Here is a 15913-nt window from a genome sequence, read left to right as displayed (position 1 = left end):
TCAGTTATTTTTCTTATGACCATTTTGTTGTGATTGCTGCTGTACTTTTCTACGTGAATGGCCGTTTTCTAATTTCTTAGCTTTTCCATTGACAGGCTTTTCATTTACATTACTAGCCTCTTCCTCCTCCTCCGATGTCACCGGCTGACTGGGTAGTATTAATTCAATGGCACAACGTCGTGGAAACCAGCCACGTAATGGCATCTTTTTTGCATCAACCTCCTTCTCCTTGTCGCTGACAACACGTTCACCAAACAGCCAATGTTTACGGAAACGTGTTACTTTTATTATGTCCTCGGGCTCCAAACGCAGACGCGGTTCATCGGTACAGGGTGGTGATAAACAAACACGGAATCCCTGAGAGAAGAGCGGTAAATAGCTACCGGTTGCCTTGCGTATACATTTGTAGGTTCGTGTGCGTGCACGTTTTTCACATTTTTGAGCAATTTGTTCACGCTGGGAAGTATGGAGGATAATATTGATGGTTAAAAAAGGTATTTATTAGTTATTAACTGCTTTGCACTTACTGTTAGTGTATATTGGTCACATCCTGGTATAACTGGCCACTCGATTCCCAAACCCTTTGCAACGCATTCATTTTTGAAAACCTGTCGTAGATTTTCCTTATAGCCCAAGTCGTAGGGATAAACAAATTCATCAAGATCGGGATAATGCATACGCCTATACATGGCCTTTTCAATGATCCACATTTCGATACCGGTTTGATTTTTCAAAATTGATTTCATCTGAAACGAATATCGACAAAAAAATTAAAAGAATAGCTACAAAATATATTTATAGAGAATGTGTTTTTTTAAATAATGTTATTTGGTTATTTGGAAAACTATTTTTAATTCGGAATTGGAATTCTTTATACTCTCCACGATAAGGTAGAGTATATATAAAAATTTAATATTCCAGAAGTTGCAAACCCTCAAAATAAGGCTAGCCGCTGTTCGATGCGCTTTCTACGACAAAGCCACAATTCACAAAGTTTTTTTCCTCCTTTTCCCATGATTTTACTGCTGGCTGGGTTTTCTCTTCAGCCGCCACTAAATCAAATTTTACTACTGCCTGGGGTTTCTCTTCGGCCGCTACTAAATCATCTTTAAGTTCGTGAACTTGATTTTCCTATTCGCGGCATTTGTTTTCAGCCTCCACGCCCTTTGCCTGCAACTTGCTTACAAGGCTAGCCGATGTTCGACGCGCTTCCTTCGACGAAGCCACACTTTATTTATTTTCCTTCTTTTCACATGATTTTACTACTTCCTGGGCTTTTTCTTCAGCCGCCACTAAATCACCTTTAAGTTTGTAGACTTGATTTGCGGCATTTGTTTTTAGCCTGGGGATCTATTTTTGTTCCACTTAAGAGAAGATACTTTTTTGTTGAATATTTGTACACTAACATAAGATTGGAGTTTTTTATTTTCAGGATTTCCTTTTCCCATAATTTTACTGCTGACTGAGCTTTCTCTTCACGTTCCCAATGTTTATTTTCCTCCTTTTCCCATGATTTTACTAGATCTAGGGATCTATTTTTGTTTCACTTTGTTGAATGTTTTCTATTTCAGGATTTCCTTTTCTCCTTTTCCCATGATGTTACTGCTGACTCGGCTTTCTCTTCAGCCGCCACTAAATCACCTATAAATTCGTGAACTTGCTTTTCCAATTGGCGGTATTTGTTTTTAGCCTCCACATCCTTTGCCTGCAACCTGCCTTCAAGGCTAGCCGTTATTCGATACGCTTTCTCCGACGAAGCCACACTTTCCCATAGTTTATTTGCCGCCTTTTCCCATGATTTTACTGCCGGCTGGACTTTCTCACTAAATCACCTTTAAGTTCGTGAACCTGATGTTCCAAATTCGCATTTGTTTTTAGCCTCCACATCCTTTGCCTGCAACCGTTGTTTTCAGAGCAACTTCTAGCTACCCATTTCTTGCACGTAACTCCGCCACATCACGTGTTTTTTCATCCAATTTTTCATTATAGCCTTTATATAGCACTTCGGGATTTATTCTCCAATATCTCCATACACCGATCACGAATCGCCGGATCGTCGTTCATTTCATAGGGTGCGCTCCTCACAAGATTTCCTATATAGTTATATGCGCGCCCTACACCCTTCATATTCACCGTCGTATTCCGACTGTCGATAAACTCTACCAACATGTCGATAATTGTAGAGAGTAGTGTTTTTATGTATTCGGTCTGTGCCGAGCCTTTGGGCGATTCATCTTCTCCTTCAGTTATGAGTGTAGCTTTTGCACCGGGTCAGTCACCGATTGTAGAGGAAATTGAAGCTGAAAATTTTGCCTTAAAGGACTTAAGACGTTATGAATCCCCATAATTAACGAACTTATCTGGTTTTAGAATTGGAATAATCCAGCATCTTTCAAAATATCAGAAATTACCAATTGTGAAATCGATAATTCGAGGATTTTGGATTTCCCTCTATCTGTCTGAATGTGAATGATAGGGACAGCAAGTCTCGTTTAAGATTCTTGTATATCCTTATAACTGCTGGCTTGATCCTGTTCAATGAATTGACGGCACCAGATAGACTTCTAATTATAAAACATAGCTGTTATGAATGAAGCGTTTGCCACTTTTATAAAAAATTACGGAATATTTTCTAACACTTTCTTGCACATAAGGGTGGCGGTATACGACTTAAGCTTTACACATTTAATTTTATGAAGCCGTGCCAGTTGGCTTCATTATAATTCATAAAAGTACGCTAATCGGGATCCACGAAATCACAGGATTTCTCTACAGTGACCTGGATGGTGAATATGGTCTGAATTTAAAGTGACCTTGGTTTGAGTGGAGAGCTCGAACACCTGCCAATGACTCTGGTAGAGGATTCCTCATTGATGGAAGCGAAATCGGTCTCGTCTGGTTTGCAATAAGAATACCGCGAGGATCATTAGGAAGTTGAGAAAACCATATTTCCTGATGAGATTCGACATCGCCAAGAACAATTTTATTATCTCCCTGCAGCAAATGGATGACGCTTGGATGATAACTGGCCGCAATGCTGTTGTCGGGTGGAATATATACATTGACAATTTCAATTTCAGAATCGTCGGAATGAACTGAAATACTATATAGCTTTGCTCTCCGAATTCGTCTACCTCTCCATGGCATTCAAACACCATGAACTCCAGAAAAGTAGAACCCATTTACTCGTATCACAATAACTATAATTTTCAAATAAAAAAATTATAATTTAGATTCTCCATAACTCACCTGAAAATATAATAGCATGCCCAATGCTATGACCACACCAATGGCTAAACCCATTGCAAATATACACATAATTATACTGTAGACAGTAAATTGAACTGTTGCCAAATGCACCAGGCCACGTGACAAATACCAATAACGATGGATGCCACGATAAAAGGCACAAGACAATATTACGGCACCATGTAAACTACCAATGATGGAGAACAAAAGGAAGTAGGTGAAATAGGCATGATTTGCCCAACCAACACAATGATTTATCCACGGGCAATGATGATCCATTTTCTTAATACAACGATTACCTAGAAGGAAAATAAAAATTAAAATAATTATTAAATTAAATTTGATTTTAGTTAGATAAAAAAATTGTGACTTACATTTTCTACAATGATGAGATCTGGGTGCTTTATAGCCTTCACATACTTTACAATATTGTAATTGATCCGTGACAGATAGATCCTGTAGGAAATACAAAAAAATGTTTAAACAAATAATATTAATGAAAAGAAAATAATTTAATTATTCTTAAATATCTCCCTATATGGAAATTATGATTTATATTTCATGTCACAACTGCTAACTGCTGTACATTAATATTCATTCCCCGCTTTAAGACGGGGGATGTTTTAACGCTTTAAAATGTTGCGGTTTATTTTGTTATTAATTTGTATACAACCCTAAACCGTCAGGGGTTTGATCCAATCTTAAATTGCGTGTTAAAAGGATATTTATTACATTGTGTATTATATGCTGCTGCCTAATGGAACGTTTTATTTGTGTAAAATGGTCTATTCGACGACGACATCGACAATCTAAACTAAATTTCCCCGACTAAACTCTTTGTGTGCGACAAAATTTGTTTTGCACGACTCAACCGGAACACGGAAGAAAAACCACACACAAAAAAGTGAACACCATATGACAGTCATAAGGACCCGACAAAGGCAGAATGCGTTTTTAAATGCAATAAAAAAAATTTAAGAAAGTGTGGTTGGTTGTTTGGTGGCTTTATAAATATTGTAATAAAATAATATAATTTTGTGTTGGTTCAATTTAAATTTGTATTTGAGCTCAAAAAAGCGACCAGACGACTGTACAAGAGGGCGCAAAAATCTAAACTCAACATTGATTGGAATCCCTACAGAGCTAGTTTCAACAAATACAAGAGTGATATAAAACGCGCAAAGAAAAAGTCTTTGTAAGTCGATAGAAGGAGTCAATGACGCAGCTAGGTTTCGAAGACTCCTATCCAAGGATCCGAAGTCCATCGGAAGTATCAAGAAGCAGGATGGAGCGTGGGCGGACTCTGGTTCTGATACTCTTAATCTACTAGCTGAGACTCATTTCCCAGGTTGCAAAGATATGGGTACCATCGACGGTGAACGTGATGACACTCAGCCTCTTGTGCCTCCGGATTAGGATCTCATTGGCAAGGTGGTTAACAAAAATAAGATACGATGGACAGTCAATACATTCAAACCGTATAAATCGCCAGGACCAGATGGAATGTATCAAAGTTGTTGCTTATGCGGACGACGATTTCTGGAAAATTTCCATCAACAATCTCGGAGCTTATGCAAAGAGCCTTACTGACGCAGTCGCGTTGGGCCAGAACGAACGGACTTGGTGTAAATCCAAGAAGGACGAAACTGGTTTTTGCTCCACCAACACTGGATGGAGTGCAACTTCATCTATCTCCTGAAACAATGTACCTTGACTGTCAAATACGATGGTTGTATAACACTGTGGTATCCTATCCTATGGTTCTCTTGTGTGATGGAACTGTCTGCGCCACAAGTCGATCTCCAGTAAATTAGATAAGGTACTAAGAACCGCCTCGAATTTAGTTATAGGAGGAGTACGCCACAAGCAGACCTGAAACGCAATGCTGAATTTTAGGCCCTGGGCCTCAGCATTAAGTGTCAGAACGCCTAAGGCTGCATAAACAAAACCTATGGCGAAACTGTACCTTTGGGCATGGCCGTATCTTGAACGAGCCAGGTATAACATTGGACCAACGCGTAAAACTAAGCGACTATATATCACCAGTCCTGAGATTTGACGATGTATATGTCGTTATTCCTAGTAGAGACGACTGGAACCGAAGTAACCGTCATCTGAACGGTCTGGCCTTCTATACAGACGGTTCCAAGATGGAAGAAGGTACAGGGGCGGGCGTCTACTGTGCAAGAGTTAATCTAAAAGCTGGATTGAGTTAACCTAAAAGCTGGATTGCAACTTTAGTGTTTTCCAAGCTGAAATCTTCGCGATTTGGAAGGCAGCGGAATTGATAAATAGTCTGGATGCAGAGGTCGTTGAACCGGTGACTATCTTCGTGAATAGTCAAGCGGCTCATAAAGCCATCAAATATTGTTACATCAAATCTGAGTCCGTCCTCAAGTGTAGAGCAGCTTTGGAAGAACTTACTTACAGCTATCGGTTGTGTTGGGTACCAGGACAATGAGACATCTTGGGTAATGAAAGAGCGGACGAACTAGCTAGTCGAAGATCTCAATCCACAGATCTAGCAATTGATGACTCAATCAAACCACCCATATGTCTTTGAGGCGTTCTTCGACGAAAGAGCCTATGAACTTTGGCACAACGAACCTAGGTGCAACGTGTCAAGATCCATTTGACCGACTTTGACAAGGTCAAAGGCGTGGTCAAAATTAATATAAAATCGCCTCTTTCCAAATGCGTACTATCAAGTTCAAGTTCATTCTATCCTTCTTAATTCCTTCATTAACATTATATTAGGAAGTCAATAATTATATCAAACTAGCTTCTAATTAATCTGTTTAACTTCCACAATTTATGACCTCTAATTAGCAGTCAGTCATTTTGCCTTCGACTAATTGCTACAAAATTAATAACCAGTATTACAAATTAGAAAACAAAATAAAAACCCAAACTACCCATATAATGTTCGACTTACCTGTGGTTTCCATTTTAGTGGCAATAAACCTGGCCCCGTTATTGTGGCCATCACATAGTTAAAGGTTGCCAACGATGAAAGCATTAAGAATATGGCTTGATTTACAAATGCGCCCAATGAAATATTAGGCGGCCACCACATTGAGTTCATATATAAAGTTGTCAGCGTTATGCATTTTATAATACCTGCAAAAGAAATTGTTGGAGAGGGGATGAAACGAAGTTCTTGTTAAGTGTTAGAATTAGTGGTGGCTAATAATGAGAATAAAACGTTGTTGTGTTGCGTTCGGTCGAATACAATTACTACTATTGCAACAAACAATTAGTGTTGTTGAGCATGCAACAGCGGGACCATTATTGCAATAATGAAATTATTAGGTGTTTTAATGAAAAGATTTTCCTTGAAAGGCAATGTGGGACAGACTATTTAAAGTTAAAATGTGAATGTGGGTAGCAAGGACGAAATAATGTTCCAGGGAGAGAAGCAAAAGAGATAATGTTATAGCTATTGGTAAGAGACAAGAAATTAGGAGGATTACAAATTAGGCACGAATTTATCAGGTTATAGGATCTGCATGACTATCTCCATGATCCCTACCCCTCTGCATGAAGGCACTGCCAAACTGACAATCCCCGTGGTCCGATCCACGGTTTCAAAATACCATGATTCAAAGGTCGGTTGCAAATACCATAATATAAGACTAACCACAAGACTATGGCAGGAGTATTCTCGACGATGTGTCTCTGAGGTGTATCATCATCAGGTGTATATCATCACTGTGTGACGGTTGGAATGAACCGGCAGATAGATGTCAGCAGGAACTGTCTAGTCAACAACACATTGTTGTTGTTGTAGCAACTATCTACATGTTTGTTGTATTAAGTTGATCTGGTTCTGATTCCTCTGTTTCCAGGTTCAGGAAGGTTGCAACCTGTAACGGTTGCGTCCAAAGAGATTCCGGAGACAGATGAGTGGGTTTAGCAGGGCAGTTAAAGAGATGCAGCGTATCGTGAGGTCCAAACCCACATGCAGGGCATGTGTTTGGAACCGCGCTGTCAATTCGGGCCCAATACGAATTGAGGCGGCTGCACCATCCTGATCTTAGTTGGGCTAGAACCACTCTCGTTTGTCTAGGCAGCTCACGTTCTTCTGCTGCTATAGGTGGTGGGTGGACTCCAAGTACAGCATTCACACGGTATTGGTGCATTGCCTGGGTCACTGCTTCCGTATGAATGTTGGTAATTCCTGCTCGATAAGCCTCATGATCTAGGGGTTCTCTTTTATACCGTTGGACCTCTCTCTCTAGATCATGTAGGTCTCTCCTTACGTGCCTGGGTGGGGGAATTCTATCCATAAGATTATGACATGGATGATTCCTGCGATAACACCCAAGCAGGTACTGCATCGACAACATCCTATTGTGCCGATGTACGGGTAAGACCATAGCCTCCTCATGTAAATGGTCCACTGGCGTCATAAGGAGGCACCCTGTCGCAGTTCTCAGGGCGGCATTCTGGCAGGTTTGTATGTTCTTCCACTGCGTATCGCTTACATTCGCATACCACACTGGCGCCGCATAGCTTACCACCGACCGACCTATTGCTTTGTAAGAGGTCAACAAGGTCTCTTTATCAGCACCCCAAGAGCTGCCGGCAAGCGACTTGAGGACCTTGTTCCTACTTCTCATCTTATCGCAAATAGCGGTGGCTTGCGCGGACGACTTAAATAAGCTATCGAACGTTACTCCCAAAATTTTTGGGTAATTAGTGGTCGGAATTATTACACCATCGACCATGACGTTCAGAGGGAGCTTCATTTCAGCCGTCCATGTGGTGAACAGAGTGGCTGAGGATTTGGCGGCGGATATCTTCATATTCCTCAGATGGAAGAACTGTACTAAATCAGCTATGTAGACATTTAACCGTTCACAAATGTCATCGATAATAGGGACCGACGCCATGATCGTACAATCATCCGCGTACATTACGATCTCAATGCCGTCCGGTGGTTGTGGAATTTCAGAAAGGTAGAGGTTAAACAGTTCCGGAGATAAGACCCCACCTTGGGGAACTCCCTGTTTCACTCTACGGGGTTTAGACTTCTTGTTTCTGAATTCCACATATGACTGGCGACCACACATGTAATTGATTACCCAACGTTTCAAACTAGGCCGGAGGTTGGTCTTCTCTATGTCCTCGAACAGCTTGGCGTGATTGACAGTATCGAAGGCTTTCGATAAGTCAAGAGCCACCAAGACTGTTCTGTCGCACGGCCTGTTCTGGTTAAGTCCTCTACTTACATGTGTGGTTATGGCGTGTAATGCTGTGGTCGTACTATGCATTCTCCGGAATCCATGTTGGTGCTGAGGGACTGGAAACCTACTTCTCATCAGAGGGAGGAGTAGTGACTCAAGCGTCTTTGCTACTGGAGACAGAAGGGAAATCGGCCTGTACGATTCCCCTCTGCTGGCATCCTTGCCTGGCTTCAGTAGCGGGACCACCCTGCCTATTTTCGAGGCTTCAGGAACAATGTGGGTGGCTACCGACAGGTTGAGAACAGCAGTTAAATACTCCACTCCAGGTTCATCCAGTTGCTTCAGCATTATCATCGAGATTCCATCCGGGCCCAACGCTTTGGATGATTTAGCGTTTCGAATGGCATCTGCAACATCATCCTTCGAAAATTGTGGTGGTACCTCCTCGGCTCGGAGGGCTCTAATGCGACGAAGCACACTCCTTTTCGCCATGTCACTCTCGGGGTGCTCAATAAACTGCCGGTTAAAAAAACTCGCGCACCTCTTCGGATCAGTCAACGTTACGTCGTTAAACGTGACAGCCGTTCTATCATCCTTCCTTCCAGGATTCGAGAGTGACTTAACCGTTGCCCACAATTTACTTGTTGCGGCTCCAATGTTGCAGAGCTTCAGGTGGTCTAGCCACTTTTCCGCTTGTGTTCGCATACTAACCTGTTGACTTCAAGGGTGAGTTCCTTCACTCTTGGGTTTTCAGGTGTTGTACGGCGAAGCTCATCACGCTCATTCGCAAGCACCGTCGCTTCTGCTGGGAAGTTTGGTCTCACTTCGGGTATACGACCAGCAGGTATATGGCGGGCGGCTGCAGCAGTGATGATGTCTCGGAATTTCCTCTCAGCTACCCGAGGATCTGAGGGAATGGGCAGCTCTCTGAAGCGGCGATTGGTTAAATCTCTGAAACCTTGTCAATCAGCTTTACCATGGTTCAGGAAAGTTCGGCGTTCAGAGGTTATGAAATCGGGTGGTCTATTTACGGAGACGATGATGGGGAGGTGGTCTGAACCAAGAGAAATGACGGGTTGCCAGATTACGTCATTAATCAGACCTGGTGCCACAATGGTGATGTCCGGCGAGCTGTGGCAATCTCCTCTAATTCTCGTGGGGGCATCCTCATTCACCGTGCAAAACGAGGAGCTGTCAATTTGCTCTGCCAGCGCTGTACCCCTCTGGTCATTACCTAGGACGGAATGCCAGAGTTCATGATGGGCATTGAAATCCCCTAGTACCTCCAAAAGTAAACTAATGTCGGGTAAATAACGCGGGGTACAGCTATTTAACGGCGGGATGTACACGTTAAGCACCTCTATCTCGGCAGTACCACACTTGACTGCTACCCCCATACACTCCATATATGGGTCACTAGAGTCTAGCTCAAGCGAGATAGGTCTGTATTGTACAGAGTGGTGTAACAAGAAAGCAAGTCCCCCACCTCCGCTTCTAGTGCGATCCTTTCGCAACACGTTGTAACCATCGCAACGGTGCAAGCTACAGGTATCAGACAGCTTGGTTTCCTGGATCGCGGCGACCATGATGTTATTTCGATTCATAAAGTCTACGATTTCGCTGATTTTATTTCGCAGTCCATCGCAGTTAAACTGCAAAAACGATGCATTTCCGGGGCGTACTACAGCAACATGTGGTGTTAGACTCTGCGTTTGCTGTAGAGGAGACTGTGGGGGTGTCTCATAATCCGACGACGACGAAGACGTTGACGACGATAGCGTTGGCGACGCTGGCGTTGGCGACGATGTCGTTGAAGACGAAGACGTTGACGGCGAAGATGATGAGAACACGCTGGGAGATACGCTGACGCAGCATGCAGCAAAATAACTCCTGTCACAGTAGTCCTGGAGTCGACTAAGACCCGAACAGCCGCGGAAATGCACCCATCCCATACATCTATTGCATCTCACCGACGTTGATCTGTGGTGGATGCGGTTCCGACAAACGGAACAGAACCAAGGTGCGGGGTTTCTTTCTATCCCGGCGCGGACCAGAAGAGTTCGGAGCAGGCATCCCGGGATATAACGCCTCTCCCATGATGAAAAAATACGGCACAAACATGTAGTAGTTGAGGTGGCAGCCCTTGGTCGAAGAATTCCTCCGAGTCAATCCGGTGCATAGAACCGGCCGCCGTGGGATTGAGTCAACAACACATTATGTTGTGATCATTGAGGTGATCGACGATCGTCATCTGGACGCACCCGGTTGCAATTCGGAGTGCATTACTTTGAGTAGTTTGCAAGGATCTCCATTGTGTGACACTAAGGAAGGAAATCCAGTCCCGGTGCAGCATAATTAAGGATGGAACCTTGCTTGGCCTTGTGTGTCGTTACCAACGATTTATTGTCCTTGTCCAGAAGGTGCAAGCCCACACTTTCAGAACTTTATTCCTAGCTTTCATGTTGGAAATTCGAGGAGAAATGAAAGAGGTTATAGAAGACCAATCCGCCCTTCGATGGAAATGTTAAGTTCTAAATTGACTTCTCGCGTCCAGGAAGTGAAAAGTGACACAGTAGACCTCCCAGTACATAAGTTTAGATTTCGGTCAGGAAAGAAGTTGGTTATTGTGGCTAAGTAGTTGAAAACTTTGCACTTACATCGTCAATGTTAACGGCGGACGAAAAAACCGTACTGTCATCGGCGAACGACACCACTAAAACATCTGCTGGAGAAATGGGAAGTTTCGTCAGATACATATTGAACAAAATGGGAGATGGGGCCCCGTTTTGCAGTACTCCCATTTTGATCTTGCGATATTCGGATTTTTGACCACGGAACTTAAGGGAACTCCCCCCAAATCGCAGATTTTTTACCAAAAAACAAGTTAAAAAATAAGGAAGATCTTCACCGATTGGCTTTATCCTAGTTAATACGAGAGCTATACACTCCCAGAGAAACGTTGCAAAATTTGGAACCGATTGGATTATTAGTTTTTGAGTTATCGTGCCCGCCATTCGCAAAAAAAAAGTTTAGAGAAAAACGCGTTTAAAGTTTGAGAAGCCCTTCAGCCGTCACTTGATGCTGACATAATAAATCGGCTATATCTTCAAGAGTTCTTGAGATTTTCACTTGAAATTTTGTAGAGACATTCTTTAATCAGTGTTATATCAACAAAAATTTTGACCCCGAGAATGGGGGGGTCCCCTTAATGAAGGCTTGCCGATCATTAAGGTAACTGGCAAGCCAACGCTAGATATCACTTGGAAAGGTGGCATTTGTGATGTTGAATATCAGCTCGGAATGATCGACCCTATTAGTTGGTCATCTCTTATTGGAGGAATAGCTAGTCGAATAACTAGCTCTGCCACTAGTACTCACACTAGTAGCAATACTACCCGATGGAAAGCTAGACGGAGTGCTAGCCGTAATACTGGAAGGACTCTATTGGATTCTAGCGGATATTATTGGATTATTATTAAGCAATCGGCTACAAAGCCGGAATTCGGCTTTCCTTAGGGAAGGAAAGAATGGAACTGGAATGACTCATCTGGATTCTAGCGAATATTGCGGGATTATCAATGCAGCAATAGGGTGGTACATCTTCTCATATGACACCAGATAATGCAAACATTGCACCTTACAGATGTTACATTTCTTCCTATGATTTCCCCGCAAAACGAACAGTTCCACTTGGAGTTCTGGGCAGGTTGCTGAGAAGGTATAGAACTTCTCGGTGTGGTTAGAGACAAGGTTCTGGATGTTGTAGGCTGCAGACAACAACTGGCAATGAAGCAACTCCTCAGGTGACACCAATTGCATCATACTGAGGTGGAATTAGAAGCAATGGGTTTTGTTCAACGCCGGCGCGAATTAAAAGAATGGTGAACAAGGCTGTCGACATGATTTGCTCCCCAGTGAAAAAAACATTCGTTTGGTTCAGGTGTCGCTGGGTTGACAATCTGTGGCGGAGTCGAACTCGGGTCGTTCCCGAGTGTTAATCTATTATTGTTTGCTTTGTTGACAGTGCCTTGAAACTCTCCTTAACCCTTTGTGGCCCAATGTTGCCCACAGGCAACAAAATGTTTTAGAGCTTATATTTATTATACAGCTAGTAGATATGCATTCTTTGGATTTCCTATGTCAAGGCCTGATTATGGACGACACACATCAGAAGAAAAATCTAAAAAATTCAAATTTTTGGTAAAGTTATGAGCTTTTTAATACAGAGAAGAGGGCAAAAATGTGTACAGTACTAATTTGTATATACAGTCCAAATTATTTAAATCGCTTCGTATTCGAAATATACGAATTCTATCGTCAGAATTATTTTTGATTCTTGTAAAACAGAATATAGAGAATAATTAAAAATGATTTTTTCATCGATTTTGCATTTGGTTTTCTTGATATTTGGCTTTTATTTTTCAGAAAGAATGTACTGTATCTCCCGAATGCAAGGATATAGCGATGTCAAATTTTGTCCATATCCTATCTAGGATAGTTGCATTAAATCTGTGAACAGAGAATTTTTCTATGATTACGGAAAAAAATTCGGGGCTCAAAGGGTTAAACTGCTGAAACTATTGGATTACTTGGTCCGGTTTCTGTCGGTCAAATGTTCAATGAGACTTATGTGGACGGAATGCGGCCCTCTGAAAGTCTACAAATTTAACAGCACAAGGCTCCATTGATTTTAATTCATTGAACTTTCAAGGGCGTATGATATGCAAAATACCTATCAAATCCAACATAAGTCCAATATATAAAGCAAAGAGTAGATAAGACGCCATTGAACTATGATTCATTAAATTATTCATAGTACCCACCTAAATTGGTGTATATTTTTCATGGATGCGACATGCAAGAAGTTCAACAAACAAAGTCAAAGGTTAAACAACATCGAACAAACAAATTTCTATCAAGTCATTTTGGGCATGTAACCACACTTCGATGAAAAAAAAAACGAAGTGACGAAATGTTTTTGTTGCCCCAAAACAAAGTATAGCTTGTCATAAAGTTTTGCAAACAAATTTATTCCATGCAACGCCTACATTGGGAAATTGTCTTTGTAATTTTTTGGTTGGTTGGTGGAAGGCAACAAATTGTATTATTGTTATTATTGCTGTTGGTGTTAACATTTGCATGTCACCATAACCTAAAGAAAGAATTTTATTACAGTTAGGGGTACTTGTGGTGGTGACAGGAAAATTGACCAAAAGTCTTCAACCCCACAAAATATCATTGCTGGCTGACTTTTATGAAACTGCCACAAGTGGTCTTTTTAGTGTGGTATGTTAACGTGGAATTTTAATATCCGGAGTAGACGCACAACCGGAAGTATTGTTGGAGTTAATGTGGCATGAATGAAAATAAATGAATGAGTAAGGGACACAAACACCAACAATTACTTTGTTAGCCAACATAGAATTCCTACTGCCAGCCAGTCAACCAAATCAAAATAAAACCCACACACAAATCAGAACAAAGGCCTAACATAACATGGATTTGGAGGCAGCTATAGGTAATTAGGGATACGTTAACAACTGAAAATATGTTGAATGTTTACAAACAATCGCATTCAATTGGAAAATTTATTAATTTTCCATACAATGTTTTCTTTACTTACTCATAGCTGTAATTGGACCCCAATGTAGAAATCTTTTAAAGCCAGACAATTCAGCAGTCATGTTTGTTTCTGTTGTTTTCTATTGTATATATAAATAGATTTCTTTTTTTCGTTTGCAATGCAAATTTTATGTTGTAATAATTTTTTCAGTTTCGTATTTTATACATTTCCATTATTTTTTTGTCGCTTCTTTTAAGCAAGAATTGGCAAAACAACACACACCAAAGCACAACGAACAGCAAAAGCAAACTGACTGAATGTTGTTAGTGAATGTTGCCATTCTGTGCATGCTTTGTCACCAACCAAAATTAAAAACGTTCCAACTGCTACTGCAACTGGGGGAGAGAAAAAAGAATGCCTGATAAAGAAGAAAACCGATGTGATGAGACAAATATTTACGAATGAAGTGTGAGGGAGAACAGAATTTGTTCAAATGAACTACTCTGTGAAATGAACACTTGGAACGATATTCCCATTGTAAAATCCACTGTAAAATGATTACTCGTCATGTTATCCACTATAAAATAATAACTTTTGTGTGAGCGATGATATAACTCGAGCTGTCAAACTCAACATCACAGGTTATCTGCTTAGTGTTTGTATGTAATTAAAAAAGTCAACTAAGAATTTTGACATTTCTACAAATGTCTAGAAATCGTACTCTGCCAAACTTCGAGCTGTAAATATTAAGCGTTGTACACATTATCAACCAAACTGATGTGGTCGAATATTATTGTTAATCATTTTGGAATGACAACAGCAATGATAGATAAAATAATTGGTCTGTTCCCGTACTGCAAGAATCTACTAGATTTTACTATTTTTTCGATATCATAAAGGAAAATTTGTTATCGTAGTAAAAATTAGTAGATTCTTGCAGTACGGGAACAGACCAAATGTAAATTAAAAAATAAAGCAAACTTTTAGGTAATTTAATTATATTCATATGCTCCGTTCCAAAACCTGCACGAATCTAGTTAATTATCGTAACATATATCGTTCATTTGCTGTAAGACAGGCATAACTTAAAAAAACGTGATTTTCGAGTTAATGATGCACGATTGTTCGCTATAATAGACCTCATGTTGTGTAAAAAAATTATATGAATATCTCTTATACACTCTAATGTAGAAGCTGTTGAAGTTCCTCTGTCCCATATAAAGTTTACTCACAAAGCGGATTTACATATAACATTTGATCATGATTAAAGGACGAATCAGGGCTTTTTTTCCTTAATCAGGCTAAATTGACCATGATTTACCATACAAAATTTAGTCATCGTGCGGCATGGTTTATTTTAAATCATGATCGAAATCATGATACTACTGAGATGCAACGCGGTTTTTGTGCGAAAAAATACAACTCTCTCACAATGTACCAAAATTTGCAACTGTTTTCACATGTTGTTTGTTTTTAAATTTAACGGTCACCAAATACAAAAATTAAATAGTCTGTTTTTCCACAGGCAGATTTTTATTTGGCAAATTTTTTGTTTTCTCTTTTGAAATTTTCGCTTGCTTTTCCATTAGCAAATTTTTCTTTGCCAAATTTGCGAATCAAAATACAAAAGAAAGAAAATAAAAGTCAAAAGTGTTTGCATTTTAAAGATTTTTTTTAATATTTTATTTATTTTTTTATATACTTTATTATATAAATTGCAAAAATTAAAAATTAAATTTCAATTGCAAAAATTAAAGGAACAGGTTTGTAAACAAAAGCCGGCTGTGTGTCAGTAAAGCGAATAGGTTCAAAAGGAAATGTCAACGAAATTGTTTTCAACGAACAGAGCAAAGCAGAATTTGCGTGTACGGCAAATTCTGAACAGGCAAATTTTTGTTTTTCTTCCTCGCCC

At 40.5% G+C, this 15913-nt stretch overlaps 1 protein-coding gene across 1 annotated transcript; it reads right to left on the bottom strand.

Annotated features, from left to right (window-relative positions):
* Positions 1-14122, bottom strand: LOC133328898 (palmitoyltransferase ZDHHC6). The gene is made up of 6 exons (XM_061537408.1): positions 14062-14122; positions 6185-6369; positions 3624-3705; positions 3250-3548; positions 528-746; positions 1-456 (listed from the first exon to the last, which is right to left on the bottom strand). The coding sequence occupies exons 1-6, from the start codon at positions 14120-14122 to the stop codon at positions 1-3; spliced, it is 1302 nt and encodes a 433-aa protein (XP_061393392.1).
* Positions 14123-15913: the final 1791 nt, after the last annotated feature.

The sequence above is a fragment of the Musca vetustissima genome, unplaced genomic scaffold, assembly GCF_032173495.1.
Source record: "Musca vetustissima isolate MV318-11 ecotype Yass unplaced genomic scaffold, APGP_CSIRO_Mvet_v1 utg14752, whole genome shotgun sequence".
NCBI lineage: Eukaryota > Metazoa > Arthropoda > Insecta > Diptera > Muscidae > Musca > Musca vetustissima.
The sequence above is the reverse complement of the archived record's forward strand: the minus strand, read 5'-3'. Positions and strand labels throughout refer to the sequence as shown.